Below are 21866 nucleotides of genomic sequence, written 5' to 3'. Positions count from 1 at the left end.
CCTCAAAATGGAGATTTTGTTTCTATTAGGAAATTGGCAACAGTGATGAAATATAGTCTCTTGTAGAATTTCACTTAGTTAAATGTTGTTTGTGGTAACAGTAACCAAAGAAGCAAAACAAATGATTATACTGAATTACTTCATGCACTATTGCTTAGAATTTGTTAATGGAAGTAGATTGTGAAAAAATGATTATGCAGTACTTTCAGTAATCGTCCTTTGACTCAGAATCTTCAGGGACCTCATCTTGGCTGTTTTATAACCACATTTTGACTACCTCAGTTCTCAAAGTCTCTCTTACTGGTTTTTTTTTTTTTTTTTTTTTGTACTGGGGATTGAACCTAGGGGCACTTTACCACTGAGCTTAAACGTGCATCCTCCTACCTCAGCCTCCTGAGTCACTGAGATTACAGGTGTTGCACCGCTGCTCCTGGCTCTCCCTTGCTATTTCTTGTGTATAATACTTGCTTACCATTTGAACTAAATGTAGTTGTTCTAATGATGTATTTTTTTTCAAAGGAACTATATTATTTTCTGTGAGCCCAAATACTATTGATGCATGCAGCGAATATTTATGGCAGGCTTACTATGGGCCAGAATTCCAGAAGGCACATCTATGACTCTGAGATAGGTTCTGCAGGACTCCTTAGAGCTGTCTTGTCCTGTATGGTAACCACTAGCTACAGGCTTAAATTAATTAAATCAGATTTTAAAAAATCAATTCCTCTGTAACAGTAGCTATATTTCAGGTGCTCAGTAGCCACTCAGCTATTGTGTTGGACAGAGCACATACAGAACATTTCCATCACTGCAGAAAGTTCTGCTGGACCTTGCAGGATGACAGTTCTAATAGCCGTGGTTGCTCACAGTAATACTAGTGCCACCAGCTTGTACCCTCGTACTGTTTTTCTCTCCTATCTCCTTTTACCTTTCCTAGTTCCCCTATTCCTATTCCAGGGTGTATACCTCAAAATAAATTATCTGTATGAAAGTTCTCATCCTGGACTCTTCATTATAGAGGGAACCCAGTTTAGACAAATAATTCTAGTATTCTCTCAATTTTATGATTATTGACTTATGAAGGCTTTTCTAGGAAATAAACCTTGTTACATTAAATGTACATAGTTGTAAGAAGCATTAGATTGCAGAAATATTGTGAAACAGAAAATCTTATTTTAGTCTAAGTATCATAGCTTATGACTACTTTAAATTTTTATTTAATGCCATATCCTTGCTAAATAAAAGCATACTCCCTCTATTTTTTTTTTTAATCCGTGGTTTCCTTGTAATTAGTTTCTTTTGGGGTTTTAATTAAGTGATGAATGCTGAGTATCAGTTCAGGAAAATATTGGGCAGAAGTGAGGTTAGTTTAGGTTTGGTATTTGTCAACTAAGTGATAACCCTCAACTTGTCAGTTTTAGCCCATTTGTAAGTACTTCCTGAAGCCTGGCTTTGTGCTGTACTTACTATGTCAAAATGATGAGGAGGAAAGGGGAATACTAAAAAAAAAAAAAAATAGTAAAACACAGTGTGCTGCTTCAATCATTTTTAAAAAAATATTTATTTTTTAATTGTAGTTGGACACAATATCTTTATTTTATTTTTAGGTGGTGCTGAGGATCGAACCCAGGGCCTCGCACATGTTAGGCGAGCACTTTACCACTGAGCCACAATCTCAGCCCCCCTGCTTCAGTCATTTATAATCTATGATAATGCCTCTATACATCCCAAGAAAATCATTATTATTATTATTTTTCCAGTTTTGCAGCACGGGGGATTGAATCAGGGCTTGCACTTGCTAGGCAAATTACATCTCAGTCCTTTTTAACTTTTATTTTATTTTTGCTGAATTGCCCAGGCTGACCTCAAAATTGTTATCCGCCTGCCTCATCCTCCCAAGTACCAGGGATAACAGGCATGCACCACCTGAGCCCAGCTAATAAAGTCATTCTCAAATTCATTATTGTTATGGGTCTCAGGGTATATAGCATGGAGGCCAATGTGGTGTTTCTGACTTATGTCAATCTAGGACTTTTAGCAAAAGTTTCTTTTTTTTTAATCTGATAGCTAATAGATCAGTAACAGCTAAGTAGACCCTTGCCTGCTGTTTTGTTGACACTTAGCCAGGAGTTAGGCCAGTATACCTGGATCATGAATAGTTGTAAATAAAGCAGGGCATAACAAGATTTGGGGCTATTCAAATTTAATTCCTATTGAATTATTTTTAGAAACTGAAGTGTTATGATGGATTAAAGACAATGGAAGATGGATATAAATAAAGCTAAAGCCTTCATAATATTTGGGTTATACCAGTACAGGATTGTGAAGATGACTTCTATAGAGATGCTAAAGTCTGAGTTTGCCAAGAGGGGTGGGGATCAAGGCAGAACCCTAGGACAGGCCTCCCCTGAGTCAGTAGGAACTTAATTGCTCTTAGTTGAAAAGCAAAGGAAGAAGGGAGTTCCTAGGAGTTATTGCTGGTTCCTTCCTATCTAATCTGTCAATATAGCTAATCTAGAGTTGATTATATACTATATACTCCTGGGGTTATTATTAAGCAAATGATGATAAATTTACTTATCTTGTAATTTTAGTTCCTTCAGGGAGAGGAATAAGCTGCTTCATTGTATCCAACGATTGAGTAAAACTCAGGTTGAGACAACTAAGGTAAGGTGAATCTGAGTTCATTCTGTCCTAGTGTTCTCCCACCCACACCCCCATAATGGGACTAAACCTAGGGGCACCCTTCATTGAGCTATAACATCAGCTCTCTTTTTTTTTTTTTTTTTGAGACTGTGTCTTGCTAAGTTGCCTGGCTGACCTCAAATTTGTGACTCTCCTGCCTCATCTCTCTCTTTTTATATTTATTTATTTGTTTGTTTGTTTATTTTTTAGTTGTAGTTGGACACAATACCTTTGTTTTCTTTATTCTTATGTGGTGTTGAGGATCAAACCCAGGGCCTGGAACATGCTAGGCGAGCACTCTACCACTGAGCCATAACCCCAACCCTGCCTCATCTCTTGAGTAGCTGATTATTGGTATAAACCACTTCGCCCAGCTAAAATAATAATTATTAAGAGTGGGAGCTGGACACAATGATGCATACCTGTAATTCTAGCTATTCAGGAGGTTTGAAGCTGAAGATCACAAATTCAAGGCCAGTCTGGCAATTTAGCAAAAGAACCTATCTGGAACAAAAAATATATAAAAACATGAAAAAGCATTCCCTATGCATTTTTTCCCCTATGCGTTTTGACATGAAAATATATGTATATTAACCAAGTTACATACTTTTTACTGATTTTTTTGTAAGTAGCTTAAATTTATTTTGTTTTAATGTTGAGTGAAATGAATATTTGAAGACTGGTTATTAAATCTGAAAAATTGATGGTAAAGACTTTTAGGCCTTTATGTGAATTAAAAATAGATTATAAAATTTTTCTTTTATAATCTTTAAGAATAAATAGATTCTCATTTATAGTGGTTACATTGATCTTGGTTTAGGAGGAAAGAATAGACCAGTATGTGATTTTCAAATATTTATCGATTATTTATCAAATATTATCTCAACAAACATCAACCAGTCTCATAAAGTTGGAAATAATAGTCCTTGACTGAAGCTGGCAGCACCCAAATTGACTTGAGCTAATTTTACAGGAAATGAATTTCTTATCAGTATATCAGTAGTATGTTCAAATGTGGAGCCTGGTGATCTCTTTAAGCTTTTTTTTTTTTTTACAGCATTGAGTTTTTGTAATTAATATTTCCATATATTTCTGTTATTAATTAACATAGTTTACCATCTATGTGTGTACATGTACATGTGAGAGAGATGTCAGGGATGGAAACCACAGCCTCATTTATGCAAAGTACTCTACCTCTGACCTACTTCCCCAACCTGACATGGTACACTTTAACTGTAATAGTTCAGCATGTTAACATATATTACATTTCAGTAACAGTTCCGCAGCAGTTGTTCAAAACATGTTTGAGTTTCTAGTGACTGTCAGGCAATATAGTGTGTGATACATTCTGAGAATGTATTAGTTAAACAAGACAGCTAGAGTTCTTCATCTCCTAGAACTCCATATACTTTTTTTTTTTTCCCTTTTGGTGCTAGAGATAAATGATAGACTGAGTACTTACACATCTAAGTACTCAGTCTATCATTTAGCTATACCCTCAGATCTTCTGTGCACTTTTTTGCGGGGCAGAGGGTTACTGGGGATTGAACTCAGGAGCACTCAATCACTGTGCCACATCCCCAGCCCTATTTTGTATTTTATTTAGAGATAGGATCTCACTGAGTTGTTTAGCGCCTTGCTTTTGCTGAGGCTGGCTTTGAACTCTCGATCCTCTTGTCTTAACCTCCCAATGCACCATCATGCCCAGCCCTCTGTGCACTTTTAAGAAACTTTATGAAATAGTTTGAAGGTCATGACTTAGATAGCTTTTCATGACTTAGATAGCTTTTTTTTTTTATTCTATAGACTTGTTTTTGAAAGCAGTTACTTAGCTGAGAGTGCAGTTCAGTGGTTTTGCTTAGCATGTGTAAAGCCCTGGGTCCAATCCCCAGCACACAACAAAAAAGGTGTGTCGGAGGCAGTTATTATGGACAGATAAAGTTATTTTTTGTTTGTTTGTTTTTTGCAGTGCTGGGGATCAGTCCTTTGGTCTCATATAATAGGCAAGCATTCTACCACTGAACTATATGCCCACTGAATTCTATCTTTATTTAAATATGCATGTTAGGAGTAAGTCTTTTCCTATATTTAAAGCCCCTGTTTTAGCTTAGAGAAATGAATAATTGTTTTCCTGGGTATTTCTTTTTTTTTTTTTTTTTTTTTTTTTAAGAGAGAGAGAGAGAGAGAGTGTGTGTGTGTGTGTTATCTGCGGACACAACATCTTTGTTTGTATGTGGTGCTGAGGATCGAACCCAGGCCGCACGCATGCCAGGCGAGCGCACTACCACTTGAGCCACATCCCCAGCCCATCCTGGGTATTTCTTTTCTTTTTTTTTTTTTTTTATTGCTATGATTTTATTTTTTTATTTTTTTTTTTATTGGTTGTTCAAAACTGGGTATTTCTTATCTATCTTTTTCTTTCTTTTTTTTTCTATTTATACTTCTTTCTAAGGATTTTAGTGATTTTAGTGATATAGGTACAGTCAGAAAAAAATGTAGTCACAGTGGCCATAGCAGCGTGGTTCACATGATCTGAATGAATATGTTTATATCTAGATGAGTATGTTAGATGTGTAGAGTTGTTTTTGTGGTGCTTAGGATCAAACTCAAGGTCTTGTACGTGTTAGACAAGTACTTTACCACTGAGCTACACCTCCAGTCCAGTGAGTATGTTTAATTGAATATGTTTAGTTGAAATTACATACCTAATCCAAAAATGAAAATTCTATCTTTCCATTGTTAGAATCCATTGGGAAAAAGTAAAGTATACCCAAATCTAATATACTAGATCTGTTTGGTATCTAAGGTAATATAATATATTGTCATTTTCTTTAATATTATTCTTGTGGGTTTTCTTTGGGGGGGGCATGTTTACTAGGGATTGAACTCGGGGGCACTCGACCACTGAACCATATCTTCAGCCCTCACGAACTGCTGGGATTACAGGCATGTGCCACTGTACCTAGCTCTTTAATATTATTCTTGCTTGAACAGTTAAATAAGTCTTTGTACTATAGTTAGGAATGGCTACACAAAAATTTTAGATGGAGTTATGTTGCTAATTATGTTACTAATTTAAACATAATTTTCCAGGTGATTAATGATCCTGTCCATGGCCACATTGAGTTCCACCCTCTTCTTATCCGGATCATTGACACTCCTCAGTTTCAGCGTCTTCGATACATTAAACAGTTGGGAGGCGGTTACTATGTTTTTCCAGGAGCTTCACATAATCGATTTGAGCATAGTCTAGGGTAAGAAGGGAAAGAAGGTGGGGAACTTGCAGCTTTTAATTACCTCCTCTGTCTCATCAAATAGTTGTCTCATCTCTTAGAGAATAAATAATTTTACAAAATGGTAGTAATATCCTTATTTTATTGAAGATAAAATTGAGACTTTTGATTTACCCTGCTATAATTTGTTTATTTTGTGTATGGTTAAGCTGCCTCATATCCTTCCTGAAAAGGTAATGAAAGTGTTTATTGATAGGTGTGTTGGATTAAATGTTTGTATTTAAATACTGTTTAAAAGTTAATAAGGTTGGTTTCCAGTAGAACTCATTATGTATTAATGGGTTTTACTTTTTTTTTTAAACTCTGTAAACTTGATTATTTTCCTTTAGTCCCTACTTAGTCTTGTATAAATTTACTCTTTGAAACTAGATAATTTTCTTACTTATCAGGAAATTTGTTAAGTCAGAAAAACATTTGTAAGTTTGCAGAAGGTGCCCCCTGTGTTATGTACAATGAAGTTGAATCTTTGGTCTGCTTTTCCATTATGTATAGCCAAAAGGACTTGGGGAGAGAAAAAATGGACAATTGTTCAGATTTTCATGCTATACTCACAGTGTGTTACTCTGTATGTCTGTCTATTCCATAGCATTTTTAATTAGTCAGAACACATGTATTTATAATCAATTTTCAACAAATCACAAACAAGATAGAAATTATTTTGCTCCTCCTGAAGCTCAAAAGTTCACAGGAAAACAGTATAAATCCATTGGGAAAAAGGATTTTCTTTTCAGGGGAAAGAAAAGATTATATTCTTTTTTAGAAATTGCTTTTAGAGGGAAGTCCTAAAAGTACATTTAATATTTGTTAAGCACTGTGTGTGTGTGTGTGTGTGTGTGTGTGTGTGTGTGTGTGTGTGGTGCTGGAGATCAAACCCATAGCCTCAAACATGCTAGACAAACAATGAACTGCTGAGCCACATCCTCAGCCCTGTTAAACATCTCATCTTCAATCTGTGTGGTAAACATTCAAAGCCAGAGATTACTGCCTTTTTAAAAATTGTATAAAATAGGGCTGGGGATACAGTTCATTTGGTTATATGTGGTGCTGAGAATCGAACCCAGTGCCTCACATATAAAGGCAAGTGCACTACCACTGAGCCATAGCCCCAGCCCCACAGTAGTCATTTTTAAGTGTGCACTTCAGTAAAGTTAAGTACTTTCACATTTTTGTGCAGTCGATTGCCAGACTGTTTATCTTGCAAAACAAACTATTTGCCAATAAACAATAATTCCCCTTTACTCCCTTTTTTTTTTTCCCAGCCTCTGGTAACTATTGTGCTTTCTGTCTATGAATTTGACTACTCTAGGTACATCATCTTAGTGAAATCATACAATATTTGTGTTCTTGTGAGTGGCTTTATTCACTTAACATAATGTCCTTAAAGCTTATCTATATCATAGCATGTGTCAGATTTCTTTTTTGTTGTTGTTTTGCTTTTTTTATAATATATATTTTTTAATACCTTTATTTATTTATTTTTATGTGGTGCTGAGGACCCAACCCAGTGCCTCACACATTTGAGGCAAGCACTCTACCACTGAGCCCCAGCCCTTGTGTTCTTTTTCTTTTTTTTTGATGGAATCTTGCTATGTTGTCCGAGTTGATCTCAAACTCATGTTCTCAAGAGATCCTCCTGCTTCAACTTCCCAGGTACTAGGACTATAGGAACACGCTGCCTTCCTTTTTAAGGCTGAATAATATTCCATTGTTTGTTTATCCATTCATTTCTTGATGGACGCTTGGGTTGCTTCCATCTTTTGGCTATTGTGAATATAGTACTCCTGTGAATGTGGGTGTGCAAACATCTCTTTAAGACACTACTCTCACTTCTTTGGGATATATACCCAGAGTAGAATTACTAGATCATATGACAATTGTATTTTTTATTTCTGTATTTTTTGAGGCAATACCATACTGTTTTCTTTATATATATATATATATTTTTTTTTTAATTATAGGTGGACACAATGTCTTTATTTTATATTTATGTGGTGCTGAGGATCGAACCCAGTGCCCCATGCATGCTAGGCAAGCGCTCTACCTCAGAGCCACAATCCTAGCCCTACCATACTGTTTTCCATAGTAAGTACACCGTTATGCATTCACATAAGCTTGTCCAAAGTTTCCCAATTTCTTCACATAGCCAAAACTTGTTATTTTCTATCTTTATGATAGTAGCCATCCTAACAGCTGTGGTAAGAATGGTGTCTCATTATGGTTTTGCTGTGCATTTTCCTTACGATTAATGATGTTGAGGCAGAGGGCCTGATTTGAGATTCTTGTTTGTGTGTATTCTAAAATAGACTATATTCTGTAAAGTTACCCAAATACATATTAGTTCAGGAAATGTATTGAAGCTCTTGAGTTCCAGAGGTGTTGTTCATCTTTCAAACAAAATAAAGGCTCTTGGTTTTTACTCAACAGGGTGGCGTACTTAGGAGGATGTCTGGTCCGCTCACTGCGTGAAAAACAGCCAGAGCTGCAGATCAGTAATCGAGATGTACTCTGTGTTCAGATTGCTGGGCTTTGTCATGATCTCGGTAAGCAATACAGACAGCCAAAGTTATTATGTAGAATTATAACATAGGTCACCTCTCTGTGTGACTTAGAAATCAGACTAACCAAGAGAAATGTGGAAGTTTTGTTTTGACTCTTCAGTTGACACTAATATAAAATGGAATTTTGCTTTCTGGAAGGACATGTAAGTGCAGAACATTGCTCTTCTATTTTCTTGTAGTCTTTAATGAGTTTCCTGTGTAAAATATCTTTGCTACACGTTACATGAAAGGGCTTTCTTTTTTTTGTACCCAGTATTGAACCCAGGGATACTTAACCACTGAGCCACATTCCCAGCACTTTTTTTTTTTTTCTCTTTAGTTACTTTGTCAAGTTTATTCCTTGAATACCTAAAACAGATTTGGAGATCTCCTTTTGTTCCCTGATTCAGATTAGATTTTTGGGCCAAATCCAAGTAGAAGAATATCATTCTTTTCCAAAGAAAAGAGAAAAGGATCTGTCCCTGACACTTTTATTTATTTATTTTTATTTATTTATTTTTTTTAGTTGTAGATGGACACATATCTTTATTTTATTTATTTATTTTTATGTGTTGCTGAAGATTGAACCTAGTGCCTCACATGTGCTAGGCAAGCACTCTACCGTATATTTAATATATTTAAGGTAATAGAAAAATTATACTTGAGATAATTTAGAGGAAAACATCTTTGAATTTTCAAATTTTCTGTAAATCTGATATTTCAAAATAATGTATTTTTAGGATTGTTACATGACCAAAGAAAAAAGGAATATGACTTTTAGTTTGTCATTTCATACACAAAAAACTTGCTTGTAAAATACCCATGATTTGCATTGATTTGCATGCCAATTAAATTTTTTTTTCTTTTTCTTTTTTGGTGCCAGAGATGGAACCCATTTAAGCAGAGAATGCCCTCTGCCACTGAGCTAACATCCCCAGCCCTAAATAAATAAACTTGTATTTTATTGAAAAAATAATAATAAGCCTTCATCATTCCTTTTAGGTAACACATAATTATCTTTTCATCAGATTTATGTAAGCTCTGGCAACTAGAAACCTCTCTGTGGAGAGTTTACTTTCTTATGTTGTTTTTGCTGCTATTTGGGGGGAAGGGATGGGTACTGGGAATTGAACTCAGGGGCACTCGACCACTGAGCCACATCCCCAGCCCTATTTTGTATTTTATTTCAAGACAGGGTCTCACTGAGTTGTTTAGTGCCTTGAAAATTGCTGAGGCTGGCTTTGAACTTTCAATCCTCCTGTCTCAGCCTCCGGAGCCGCCAGGATTACTGCGCCCAGCTAGTTTTTGCTTCCTTTTTTTTTTTTTTTTTGATATCTATTTTTTAGTTGTAGTTGGACACAGTACCTTTATTTTACTTATTTTTTTATATCATTTGTTCATTATTCTACATTAACTGACAAATTCTTTTTTTTTTTTTTAATATCTTTATTTTTACGTGGTGCTGGGAATCGAACCCAGTGCCTCACGAATGCTAGACGAGCGCACTACCACTTGAGCCACATCCCCAGACCCTTCTTTTTTTTTTTTTTAACGTGTCTTCAACTCTCGTATTTTTTTTTTAAGAGAGAGAGAATTTTAATATTTTATTTTTTAGTTTTCAGCAGAGACAACACAACATCTTTGTTTGTATGTGGTGCTGAGGATCGAACCCAGGCCACATGCATGCCAGGCGAGCGCACTACCTCTTTAGCCACATCCCCAGCCCTTATTTATTTTTTTTTAATGTGGTGCTGAAGATTGAACCCAGGGCCTCACATGTGTGAGGCAAGCACTCTACCGCTGAACCCCAACCCTAATTTTTGCTTCTTATTCTGTTGTTTTAGAACATTTTATTTATAGATTATTAGTGTCTGTTGATACTTAAGTTAAACTGAAACGATTTTTAAAAGAATTCACTTTTTACCAATTTACAAACATTTTTCTTGTTCTAAGGCTGCTTTTGTTTTTAAGGTCATGGGCCATTTTCTCATATGTTTGATGGGAGATTTATTCCACTTGCTCGCCCAGGAGTGAAATGGACGGTATGTATTCATACAGTCAGTAGTTGATACCAAGATTGTTTAAATGGGCTGTTTAGCAAGATTCTCTGCTTGGTTTTTCCTGCTTGGTTGTAATATCCTTCCTCACTCTAGTTTTAAGGGTGTTTCCATGCACGTCTGTACGTGCTCTCTTGGTTCTTAGTCGGCAAAGAAGGAATTGTTATCTTCCTTTTTTACCAGTGAAGAAACTTTAGGCTCTTAGAGTCCTATTCATGTGCCAAAATTCACAACATTATGAGTGAAAGGTGGAGCCAGCACTGGAAAAACCAGGTTTCCTAGTTGTCAGTTTGATGTTCTTTCTATTCTGTTGACCTACTATAAAACAAAATAGGCCAACTCCATTTTTTGTTCATTTTGTATGACCCTGAAGTAATGCTACCAACAAGTTTCAAAAAATACTTTAAATGAACCATTTTATAATTAGGCATTTGCTGGAGGCTGATGTATATTTTTGGAATCCTTTTTTTTTTCTTTTAATGGACAGAATACTTTTATTTTATCTGTTTATTTTTATGAAGTGCTGAGGATCAAAGGATCAAAGCCAGTGCCTCATACGTGCTAGGCAAGTAGTGCTCTGCCACTGAGCTACTGGAATCAGTTTTTGAGCAGTCAAGTTAGGTTGGCCCCCACAGGTCCTATTATACTATATTTCTGGAACGTGGAGTAAATAAGGATATTGTTATAAATTAAAAGTTTATTACATGTCAACCACTTTTTTCTCCTCTTTTTTTCTTTCTCTCTTTGAAGCATAATTCACATATAATAATATGTATAGATTTTAAGTGATTTTTGACCAGTGTATACTTTTTCATTTTTTAGGAAAATTTCTTACTCTCCCACCCTAGTGTTTTTTTTAGTGGCGGTGCTGGAGATTGAACCTAGGGCCTTATACATGCTAAGCACATACTCTACTCCTAGCTTTTCCTTTGTTCCTTTTTAAAATCAATTCTCACTTCTTTCCCCATCATCATCTTCTGATGTTCATAAACAGATTAGTTTTGTCTGTTCTTAGATTTGATATAAGTAGAATTAGATAGTAGGTACTCTTTTTTTGTCTTATTTATTGAACAAAATGGTTTTGAGGGGCTGGGGTTGTGGCTCAGCGGTAGAGCACTTGCCTAGCATGTGAGAGGCACTGGGTTTAATCCTCAGCACCACATAAAAATAAATAAACAAAATAAAGGCATGTGTCCATCTACAACTAAAAAAAAATTTTTTTTAATATTTATTTTTCAGTGGACACAACATCTTTATTTTATGTGGTGCTGAGGATCGAACCCAGCGCCCCACGCATGCCAGGCGAGCGCATTACCGCTTGAGCCTCATCCCCAGTCCTACAACTAAAAAATTTTTTTAAAAAATGGTTTTTGAGATCAGTAGTTGATCTCTTTATTGCTGAGTTGTTATCCCAGTATATGAACAAGTCACAATTTGTTTCTGCTTTCTCCTTTTGATGGAATTTGGATTGTTTGTAGGTTTTGGCTATTACATATAAGATTATTGTGCACGTTGTTGTATAAGAATTTTGTGGACATATGTTTTCATTTCTCTTAAGTGAATACTTACGAGTAGAAACTGGTCCAAATAGGAGTTGCATGTTTAACTTTATAAGAAACTACCAAAGTTTTCCAACCTGGTTGTACATTCCCATCAGCAATGTGTGAAAGTTGCAGTTGTTTTTCAGCCTCACTAACTTTTCATTTTTTTGTTTTATTTATTTATTTTTATGGTGCTGCTTATGGAATCTAGGGCCATGTACATGCTTGGCATGCATTCTAGCACTTGGCTATACCCCAACATTTAATGTTTCAGATTAGACTTTCTGAATGTCAAATGGTAGCTTACTGGTTTAATTTGCATTTTCTAATATATGTTGAATACCATTATCTGTAACTTGTATTTGGCACTTTGTTATTCTACGTCTTTTTCTCTCTTTTTTTTTTTAAAGAGTTAATTCAGTATTTTACCCATTTAAAAATTTTGATTTGAGTGCTGGGAAGTATGACTCATTGGCAGATTGTTTGCCAACATGGGTAAGATTCTGAGCTTGCAAAAAAAAAAAAAAGAGAGAGGAAAGAAAGTAATTTTATTGTTTACCTTTTATTATTGATTTGTAGGAATTTTTTATTTTTATTTTTTTGGTACTAGGGATTGAACTCAGGGACACTTGACCACTAAGCCACATCCCCAGTCTATTTTATTTTTTATTTTGAAATAAGGACTCTCTGAGTTGCTTAGGGCCTCACTAAATTGCTTAGGCTGGCCTTGAACTTTCCTCCTGCCTCAGCCTCCCAAGTTGTTGGGATTATAGGCATGTGCCTCCACAGCAGGAATTTTTTTTTAATATGTGCTATTAGATATATATATTGTGAATTTTTCTAATGTCTAGCTTGTCAATTTATTTATTTATTAATTTTTTTTAGTTGTAGATGGACACAATACCTTTATTTTATTTGTTTATTTTTATGTGGTGTGGGGGATCGCACCCAGTGCCTCACACATGCTAGGCAAGTGCTCTGCCACTGAGCCACAGCCGTCCCCATATCAATTTATGTTTTAATGGTGCCTTTTGAAAACAAGTTTTCAATTTTTATGAAGTCCTCTGGTTCTTCAAGCCAGTAAAATGGATAGTTTCTCACTAGTTTTGCTGCCTTGGGGCGTGCCCTCATGATAAAAGCATAATATTGAAATATTGCCTAGTGTCTTTTTCATCCGAGTGTTGACTCCCCACTAACATCTGCTTGCTTTTGGTCATTACCCAGACCTTCAGGGAGTTACTTGTCCAGAGTTTGGTTGTTTTTTCCAGCACGGTGGGTCAGCCATTACCAAGTCCTTTTCTTTGTATTTGCCTTCCCCATTTAAGACTTATTAGCTTATATAGAATTAATTATGTATGTAATGGTGTCATAGGTGAATGGGGAGCCAAAGCTCCTAACCTTGGTTCTTGTGTCCTAATAAGAGAACATTTCAAGGCAGACACAAAAAGTCAAGCAAAATACACTCTCAAGAAAGGAGGGCCTGGTTGTGGCTCAGTGGTAGAGCACTTGCCTGGTATGTGTGAAGGGCACTGCGTTCTGTTCTCAGCACCGCATAAAGTCCATTTACAGCTAAAAAATTATTAAAGGAAAAGAAAGGGAGCCAGTCGTCTCAGAGCAGAGAATGACAAGGAAACTTGATGCTGCTTCCAAATTTATTACTGATTTATGTTTGCCAAAGGATCTGGGTCCACCTTCTGCAGTCTTCACTAATCCGGTGTATGACTCCTCCACCTTGGGTGGGTTTTTTTTTTAACCTTAGTTGGTTCTTTCTGGAGTTGTCATGATGACCATCTCATTTAGCAGGTGCTTCATCTATGAGTCAGCCCTATGTTAATGCAGGTGATGTGGTCAGTGTCAGGACAAATTTCATCTTCCTAGGCCTGCCCCACTAAAGAAATTTCTCTTCTGATACACTGATAAATCCTAAGTGTATATAATGATCCCAGTACTCCCTAACAGGAGTTAGCCCCATGGATCTTTCCTTCTTGAGGTATTCATTAATTGGTTCCCTTTGTTTCCAGGGTTAGCACACCTGTTGTTTTCCTTTCTCTTTCTCTTTCTCTGCCCCACCTTTGGTACCAGAGTTTTAACCCAGGGGCTCTTAACCACTGAGCCACATTCCCAGCCTTTTTTATTTTTTACTTTGAGACAGATTCTCACTAAGTTGCTGCACTTGGCTGTGAACTTGTAATTCTCACACTTATAATCCCAGCCTCCTGAGTCAACTGGGATTATAAGTGTGTGCCACCACACCTGACCTCCTTCATATCCTGACCTACAAGTTACTCTATTACTCATTAGTCTTAAAGACAATTTAAAGAAACCCCAGGACCCTGCTGTGTTATTGGTTAACATTCTCCTGCTCATTATATTATTTAACAAATAGTAGAAATCTAATTTTTTTCATTTAATATGGATAATTGCTTTATTTATTCCTTTACCATTCTTCTTAGACTTCCAATAAAATATTAAATAGAAGACATAATATTGGACAACTATATATATATATTTTTTTTTTTTTAAAGAGAGAGAATTTTTTTAATATTTTTAATTTTTTCGGTGGGAACAACATCTTTATTTTTATGTGGTGCTGAGGTTTGAACCCAGCGCCCCGCACATGCCAGGCCAGCGTGCTAATGCTTGAGCCACATCCCCAGGCCCAATTATATATATTTTTAAACATTTTTTTAGTTGTAGATGGATACAATGCCTTTATTTTATTTATTTATTTTTATGTGGTGCTGAGGATCGAACCCAGTACCTAACACGTGCTAAGCAAGTGTTTTACCACTGAGCTACAGCCCAGCCCTAGACAACTATTTTTTATTACTGATTTTAGGGGAAATGCTTTTATAATTACTGATTGAATTTTTTTAAAAAAATTAGTTGTAGATGGACAGCATGCCTTTATTTATTTGTTTATCTTTATGAGGTGCTAAGGATCGAACCCACTGCCTCACACGTGCTAAGCAAGCACTCTCCCACTGAGTGACAACCCCAGCCCCCTGATTGAATTTTTTTTAATATTCTGTTTTAGTTGTAGTTGGACACAATACCTTTATTTTATTTTTATATGGTGTTGAGAATCGAACCCAGCGCCCCGCACATGATAGGCGAGCGCTCTACTGCTGAGCCATAACCCCAGCCACATATTGAATATTTTTTTAACATTTAATTTTTACATAATTTTACACAGAAAACTTGAAATGTTTTCTGAGATTTGCCAAATGTTAATGTTTTGCTGTATTTTTTAACATGCTATCTTTTGTACACAAATGCTTTTCTGAATCATTTGAAAATAAGTTGTAGACATACTTGTTTTTTTGCTTTGTTTTGTTTTGTTTTTATTTTAAAGAGAGGGCCTCACTGTTCTATTGCCCAAGCTCGTCTGAAATTCTGAGGCTTAAGTGATCCTCTTGCCACAACCTCCCAAGTAGATGGAACTTCAGGCATACACCACCATATCTGGCTAGACATACCTTGTTGTTTTGTAGTTTGTTTTTTTTTTTATATTTATTTTTTAGGTGTAGATAGACTCAACACAATGCCTTTATTTTTATGTGGTGCTGAGGATTGAACCCGGGTCCCACTCGTTCTAGGCGACCGTTCTACCCCTGAGCCACAATCCTAGCCCATAGTTTTTTTGGGTTTTTTTTGTTTTGTTTTGTTTTTGGTACTGGGGATTGAACTCAGGGGTACTTAATCATTGAGTCACATCCCCAGCCCTTTTTAGTATTTTATTTCATGACATGGTCTCACTGAGTTGCTTAGGGCCTTGCTAAATTGCTCAGGCTGGCTTTGAACTTGTGATCCTCCTGCCTCAGCCTCCTGAGCTGCTAGAATTACAGGCATATGCCACCAGTCCCAGCTCTTTTGTGTTTTTGCAGTACTGAGGATCCAACCCAGTGCCTGTGCATGCCAAGTAAACTCTGCCTGAGCTACAATCTCCAGCCCTGGACATAACTTTTCACTCCCAAATACTTCAGTGGGCATTTCTAAAAGCAAGAATATAACCTTGGCACATTTATCCAAAGTCAGGAAATTAGTATTAATGTAGAAATATCATCTGATTTATAGATTTACCTTCATATTTCACCAATTATGCATATAGATAAAGGGGAAATTTTTTCTTTGTTCAGGATACAGAATAATTTTGCATTTGGCACACTCCTGTAATCCCAGCACCGGAGCACAGGTTCAAACCCAGCCTCAGCAATTTAGCAGGACTGTAAACAACCTAGTAAGACTCTGTCTCTAAATAAAAAATAAAAAGGACTGGGGATGTGACTCAGCAATTAAACCCCCCCTATCAAGAGGCAGCCAGCGCTTTGCCAGGGTAATTTTTCCTGCTCAGGAGAGGATAAGCCATCTGAGAAAATAGTCTGAAATAGTTAGTGAAGAAAGGGGCAGAGTCAAAGAATAGGTTTTAAAAGCAGAGTGTCTGATAAGTCCAGCCCACACAGGAGCTAGAACTGAACAACTAGAAAATGGCTCTGATGATTTATTTAAGGGGGTACATCAAAGGAAGGGATAAGGTTTCTGGGGGGAGTCTTGCTTCATCATGTCTTGCAGTCAGGAGGTTGATTGGCATCTTGGCAGGCTACACCCATCTCTGAGAGGCTGTATAGCCACAACAGGTCACCCCATCTCTGGTGCTACGTGGAACCTGGCAGAGCTGAATAGGACTCATGTATCTGAGCGATCTTACCAGCAGGATTGCTGCTGAAAGTTACCAAATACCAGATTTTCCCATTCAGTGGGCTTCCATGCCAATTTGGTCCACACATAGTCCACGAATGGCTCCTGACACACCCCTGGGTTCAATCCCTGCCAAAAAAAAAAAAAAAACACACACCAAAAAAACCCGAATAATCTTGCACTTAGTTGCCATTTCTCTTTAATTTCTTTGAATCTTGAACAGTTCAACAGGCTTTTTTTTTTTTTAAATGGTACTGGGGATTGACCCCAGGGACGCTTTACCATTAAGCCATATTCCCATCCCTTTTTTTGTATTTTGAGACAAGGTCTTGCCAAGTTCCTTAGGGCCTTGCCAAATTGCTAAGACTGGCTTTGAACTCTAGATCCTCCTACCTCAGCCTCTGAAGCTGCTGGGATTACCACAGCCATGCACCACCATGCTTTGGCTAATTCTTTAGTATTTATCTTTCATGACTTTGTCATTTTCTTAAGGGCAGGTGAGCTTTTTTGTGGAATGTCAGTTTAACTTTCATTTAGTCTGTTTTCATGTAGTCAGGCTATGTATTTCTGGCAGAATGCCAGAGAAGCAATGTGTTCTTAATGTGTCACTTCAGGAGGTACATAAAATCTATTTGCACCATTACTAGTGATACTAACTTAACTTGGGTAAAGCAGTGTCTGCCACATTTTTCTACTGTACAGTTACAGGTTTCTCTCCTTTTGTAATTAATATATGTCTTGATTTAATTTTAAGGGGAGTATGGGTCAGTCCCCGGCACACACACACAAAGTTATGGGCTCATTCAGGTTTTGGTTTTTATCTTGTAAGGTGTGAAATAGGGCAGATGTTTCCAGGGAATCATTTGCTCTTTACATTGATTAAGAATGAGTGAGCAGAGTCATGAGCCAACTGAGGGGGACCCAGATCTTGACTTCAGAGATCTAAGACACTTAATTTTACCCATGAGGTTGCTCTTATTCTTTTTCACCACTAGATGGAAGTACTAACAGCTTTTTACTTCACATGTTCCAATACTGATGAAAAACAGAACTGAATTTTATGATCGTCCTTAAAGTAGGATTCTCCTGTAAAACTTGGTAATATTCTTCAAGATATCACAAATGATTATGTCTCATAAAATATCTGTAATATATTTATGAAATAATGAACATGGTTTATAAAAATTCTGTAGTTCAATAAAATATTTACAATATTGATAAAACCTGCAAGACTATGGTTGGAAACTGCATTATTGACATGCAGTAGAATCTTAACTTAGAATTACCTGGAATCAAGAATAATTTGTATAATTAGGGCCCCTAATTGGCTAGAGTCTATAACAAGCCATGTTATCCTGATTTTTTTCTAGCATGAACAGGGCTCAGTTCAAATGTTTGAGCATCTAGTAAATTCTAATGGACTCAGACCTGTCATGGAACAGTATGGTCTTATCCCTGAGGAAGATATTTGCTTTATCAAGGAACAAATTATAGGACCACCTGAAACACCAGTAAAAGATTCTGCGGTAAGTTTGTATTCAACTTGATTTGAACTGACTGGTACTTTTTATCTAGGCTATTCTTGATTCCTTCAGAGCTACACATTTGCCTACTGTAGAAGAACTAAATGGCAAAATATGTTGCATATTTCTACCCTTTAATACAAAAAATGACATTTGTGTGTTTTCAATCTCTTAACTGAGTTCTCATAAAATATCTGTAATATATTTATGAAATAATGAACATGGTTTATAAAAATTTTATAGTTCAATAAAATAGTAGATTTGCATGTATTTTGAGGTTAAAAACAAAACCTAAAAAATCTTAATTATCTCCTTATTTTCCAACTTTTTTTTATTAGGAAAAATACAAAAGATCAAAGAGGAAACCAAACTGATTTCCCCCTGAACCAGTTCAACTTTTTTCTATGTCTTTATATACTTAAATATTTTTAAATATGGTGACACAGGCACACTTTTATATTTCCAAACAAAGTTACTTAAGGTTTCTATATAAAATATTGCATACAAATTCAATACAATTTAAATATATATATGCCCTTATTTTTGTTATCAGGGATTGAACTTAGGGGCACTCAACCACTGAGCCACAAGCCACATCCTCAGCCCTATTTTATATTTTATCAGAGACAAGGTCTCACTTACTTAGTTGCTTAGCACCTTGCTTATGCTGAGGGTGGCTTTGAACTCATGATCCTCCTGCCTCAGCCTCCCAAGCTGCTGGTATTATAGGTATGCACCACCATGCCTGGCTATACATCCCTTTTAATGAATGTGTATGCAATATTTCATATAGAAACCTTAAGTAACTTTGTTTGGAAATATAAAAGTGTGCCTGTGTACCATATTTTAAAATATTAAGTATATAAAGACCTAGAAAGTATATAAAGACCTAGAAAAAAAGTTGAAGTGATTCAGGGGGAAATCAGTTTGGTTTTCTCTTTGATCTTTTGTATTTTTCCTAATAAAAAAGAAGTTGGAAAATAAGGAGATAATTAAGATTTTTTAGGTTTTTTTTTTTTAACCTCAAAGTACATGCAAATCTACTTGAAGGAATTGAACTTTTCAGCAAATATCTTAGCCCCCTCAAAAAATGGAGCTCCAAAAATGCTTTGAACAGACATATCATTTAGTCTAGATTATAACTACTTTGAAAAATACTGCTATTTTTAAAATAACTTTATTTTGTTTATTTATTTTTTATTTGCTGCTGGGTATTGAACCCAGTACCTTGTACATGCTAGGCAAGTGCTCTACCACTGAGCTGCAACCCCAGCCCCAAATATTATTCCTAGCTCATAATTAAATCTTTTTTTTTTTTTTTGGTGAGGGGGGAGGTTCCAGAGGTTGAACCCAGGCTCTCATGCACTCTAGGCAAGCGCTGTACCACTGAGCCACATCCCCAACCTAAATGTTATATTTTTAAAAAGCTTTTAAACAAAGAAAATAAGAAAGTTGCTGGTTTTGGAAAATACAATGATATTAAAACTCTTTCAGTAGTCTTAGCATTTCATTTATATGTAATATATGTGTATATGTAGATAGATATCATATTTATAGATATATATCATGTTCATATAATATATACATTGTGTATAATATATACTATAATATATACATTGTGTGTGTGTGTGTGTGTGTGTGTGTGTGTGTGTGTAGTGTTGGGGATTAAACCCAGGTCTTCACATATGATAAGCACACTTTCTACCACTGAACTACATCCCCAGCCTGAAGTTTTAGTATTAATAGGATATATACCTTAGCATTTCTTTTCCTTTTCTACTTGTATAAGAAACTAGTGGAAGGAAGAAAGAGTAGAACCTTCTAACTTATCTATTATTCTCAATCAATATCTATTTATAATTTGCAAATTAATACAATTGCTTTGTTTTATAAATAGATTTGTTGCCAATCTAAAAATTTTAGTGGATTTTTCTTTTCTTCCAGTGGCCATATAAAGGACGTCCTAAAGAGAAAAGCTTTCTTTATGAGATAGTATCTAATAAAAAAAATGGCATTGATGTGGATAAATGGGATTATTTTGCCAGGTATGCACTGAATACTTTAGAAAAATTGGTTAAAGTCTTTTTTGCAGATTTTGCATTAGTATTTATATAAAGTAGTTTCTTAATTGAAAATTTTCATCTCTTTGCTTTGGAATCTTTCTAGGGACTGCCATCATCTTGGAATCCCAAATAATTTTGATTACAACCGCTTTATTATGTTTGCCCGTGTCTGTGAAGAAGGTAACGAGAAGTGTATTTGTATTAGAGATAAGGTAAGCTATGACCCGAGAAACAAGAATAATGTAGTTCCTGGTCTGAAATCTAAAAATAACCACTCAACAATTTGGAAAAATTGGTAAACCATCAATCTCTTTACTAAATGTTTAACATTTGTAAATACCCAGAGGCTCTTTTTACTTTTAAAATAATTGTTAGATGGGGCTGGGTTTGTGGCTCAGAGGAAAAGCGCTCGCCTAGCATGTTGAGGCAGAGTTCGATCCCCAGCACCATATAAAAATTAAATAAAGGTATTGTGTCCACCTACAACTAAAGAATAAATATTTAAAAAAAATAATTGGTAGATAATAATGATAAAGTTAATTTCAGCACTGATGTACCTGTGTTGGCTTAAAGCACTGTTTCAAGTGCTTTAGATGGATCAGCTCAGTCCTTAAGAAGCCTAAGAGAAAGATGTTATTATTATCCCATTTGTTTTAGTCTCTTCTTTCTTTTCTTTATTTATTTTTTGGTACTGAGGATTAAACCAGGGATGCTTAACCACGAGTCACAACCCCAGTCTTTTTCATTTTTTAATTTGAGACAGGGTCACACTATATTGCTTAGGGCCTCACTAAATTGCAGAGGCTGACTTTGAACTTTTGATCTTCTTGCCTCAGGCTCCCAAGTGGGATTGCAGGTGTGCACCACTGTGCCTGGCTTTAGTCTCTTTTTTGTTGCTATAACAAAATACATGAGGCTAGCTATTTTATAAAGAAAAGAGGTTTATTTAGTTCACAGTTCTGGCAGACTAAGAACATGGCACTGGCATCTGTTCAGTTTCTGTTAATCATGTGCTGCTCCAGGCATGGTAGAAAACCAGGACAGGCAGGTATGTGCTAAAGAGAGTGAGAGGAAGTGCCAGGCTCACTTTGTAATCACTGTTCTCCTAACCCACTCTCACAGAAACTACAATAATCATCCTTTCATGAGTGTGGAGCCCCCGTAACCTAGTTACCTCTTAAAGGTCCCACTACCTCATAACACTGTTACTTGGGGCATACTTTTAGCATGAATTTTGGTGGGGATAACCCATACTTAAACCATACCATCACTTAACAAGTAGCAAATTGAGGCACTGAGAAGGAATACATTAATAAGTGGTCAAACTGGCATTTCAACCCCATTGGGTCCCTGCTAGATGACAGTCTTGTAACAAAAGAGTGATATGGTATGACAGAAAGGTTTTAAGATCTTAGCCAGGCACAGTGGCACACATCTGTTATTCCAGTGGCTTGGGAAGCTGAGACAGG

At 36.1% G+C, this 21866-nt stretch overlaps 1 protein-coding gene across 2 annotated transcripts in view; it reads left to right on the top strand.

Annotated features, from left to right (window-relative positions):
• Samhd1 (SAM and HD domain containing deoxynucleoside triphosphate triphosphohydrolase 1) overlaps positions 1-21866 on the top strand; it is a 44657-nt gene that overhangs the window by 5978 nt on the left and 16813 nt on the right. For both annotated transcript variants that reach the window (XM_026383242.2, XM_077799406.1), the window contains exons 3-9: positions 2595-2667; positions 5779-5939; positions 8403-8518; positions 10487-10557; positions 18182-18337; positions 20279-20379; positions 20501-20609. In XM_026383242.2, coding sequence (XP_026239027.2) covers positions 2595-2667; positions 5779-5939; positions 8403-8518; positions 10487-10557; positions 18182-18337; positions 20279-20379; positions 20501-20609 — 787 coding nt within the window. The remainder of the gene's footprint in view (positions 1-2594; positions 2668-5778; positions 5940-8402; positions 8519-10486; positions 10558-18181; positions 18338-20278; positions 20380-20500; positions 20610-21866) is intronic.

The sequence above is a fragment of the Urocitellus parryii genome, chromosome 6, assembly GCF_045843805.1.
Source record: "Urocitellus parryii isolate mUroPar1 chromosome 6, mUroPar1.hap1, whole genome shotgun sequence".
Classification (NCBI taxonomy): Eukaryota; Metazoa; Chordata; class Mammalia; order Rodentia; family Sciuridae; genus Urocitellus; species Urocitellus parryii.
The sequence above is the reverse complement of the archived record's forward strand: the minus strand, read 5'-3'. Positions and strand labels throughout refer to the sequence as shown.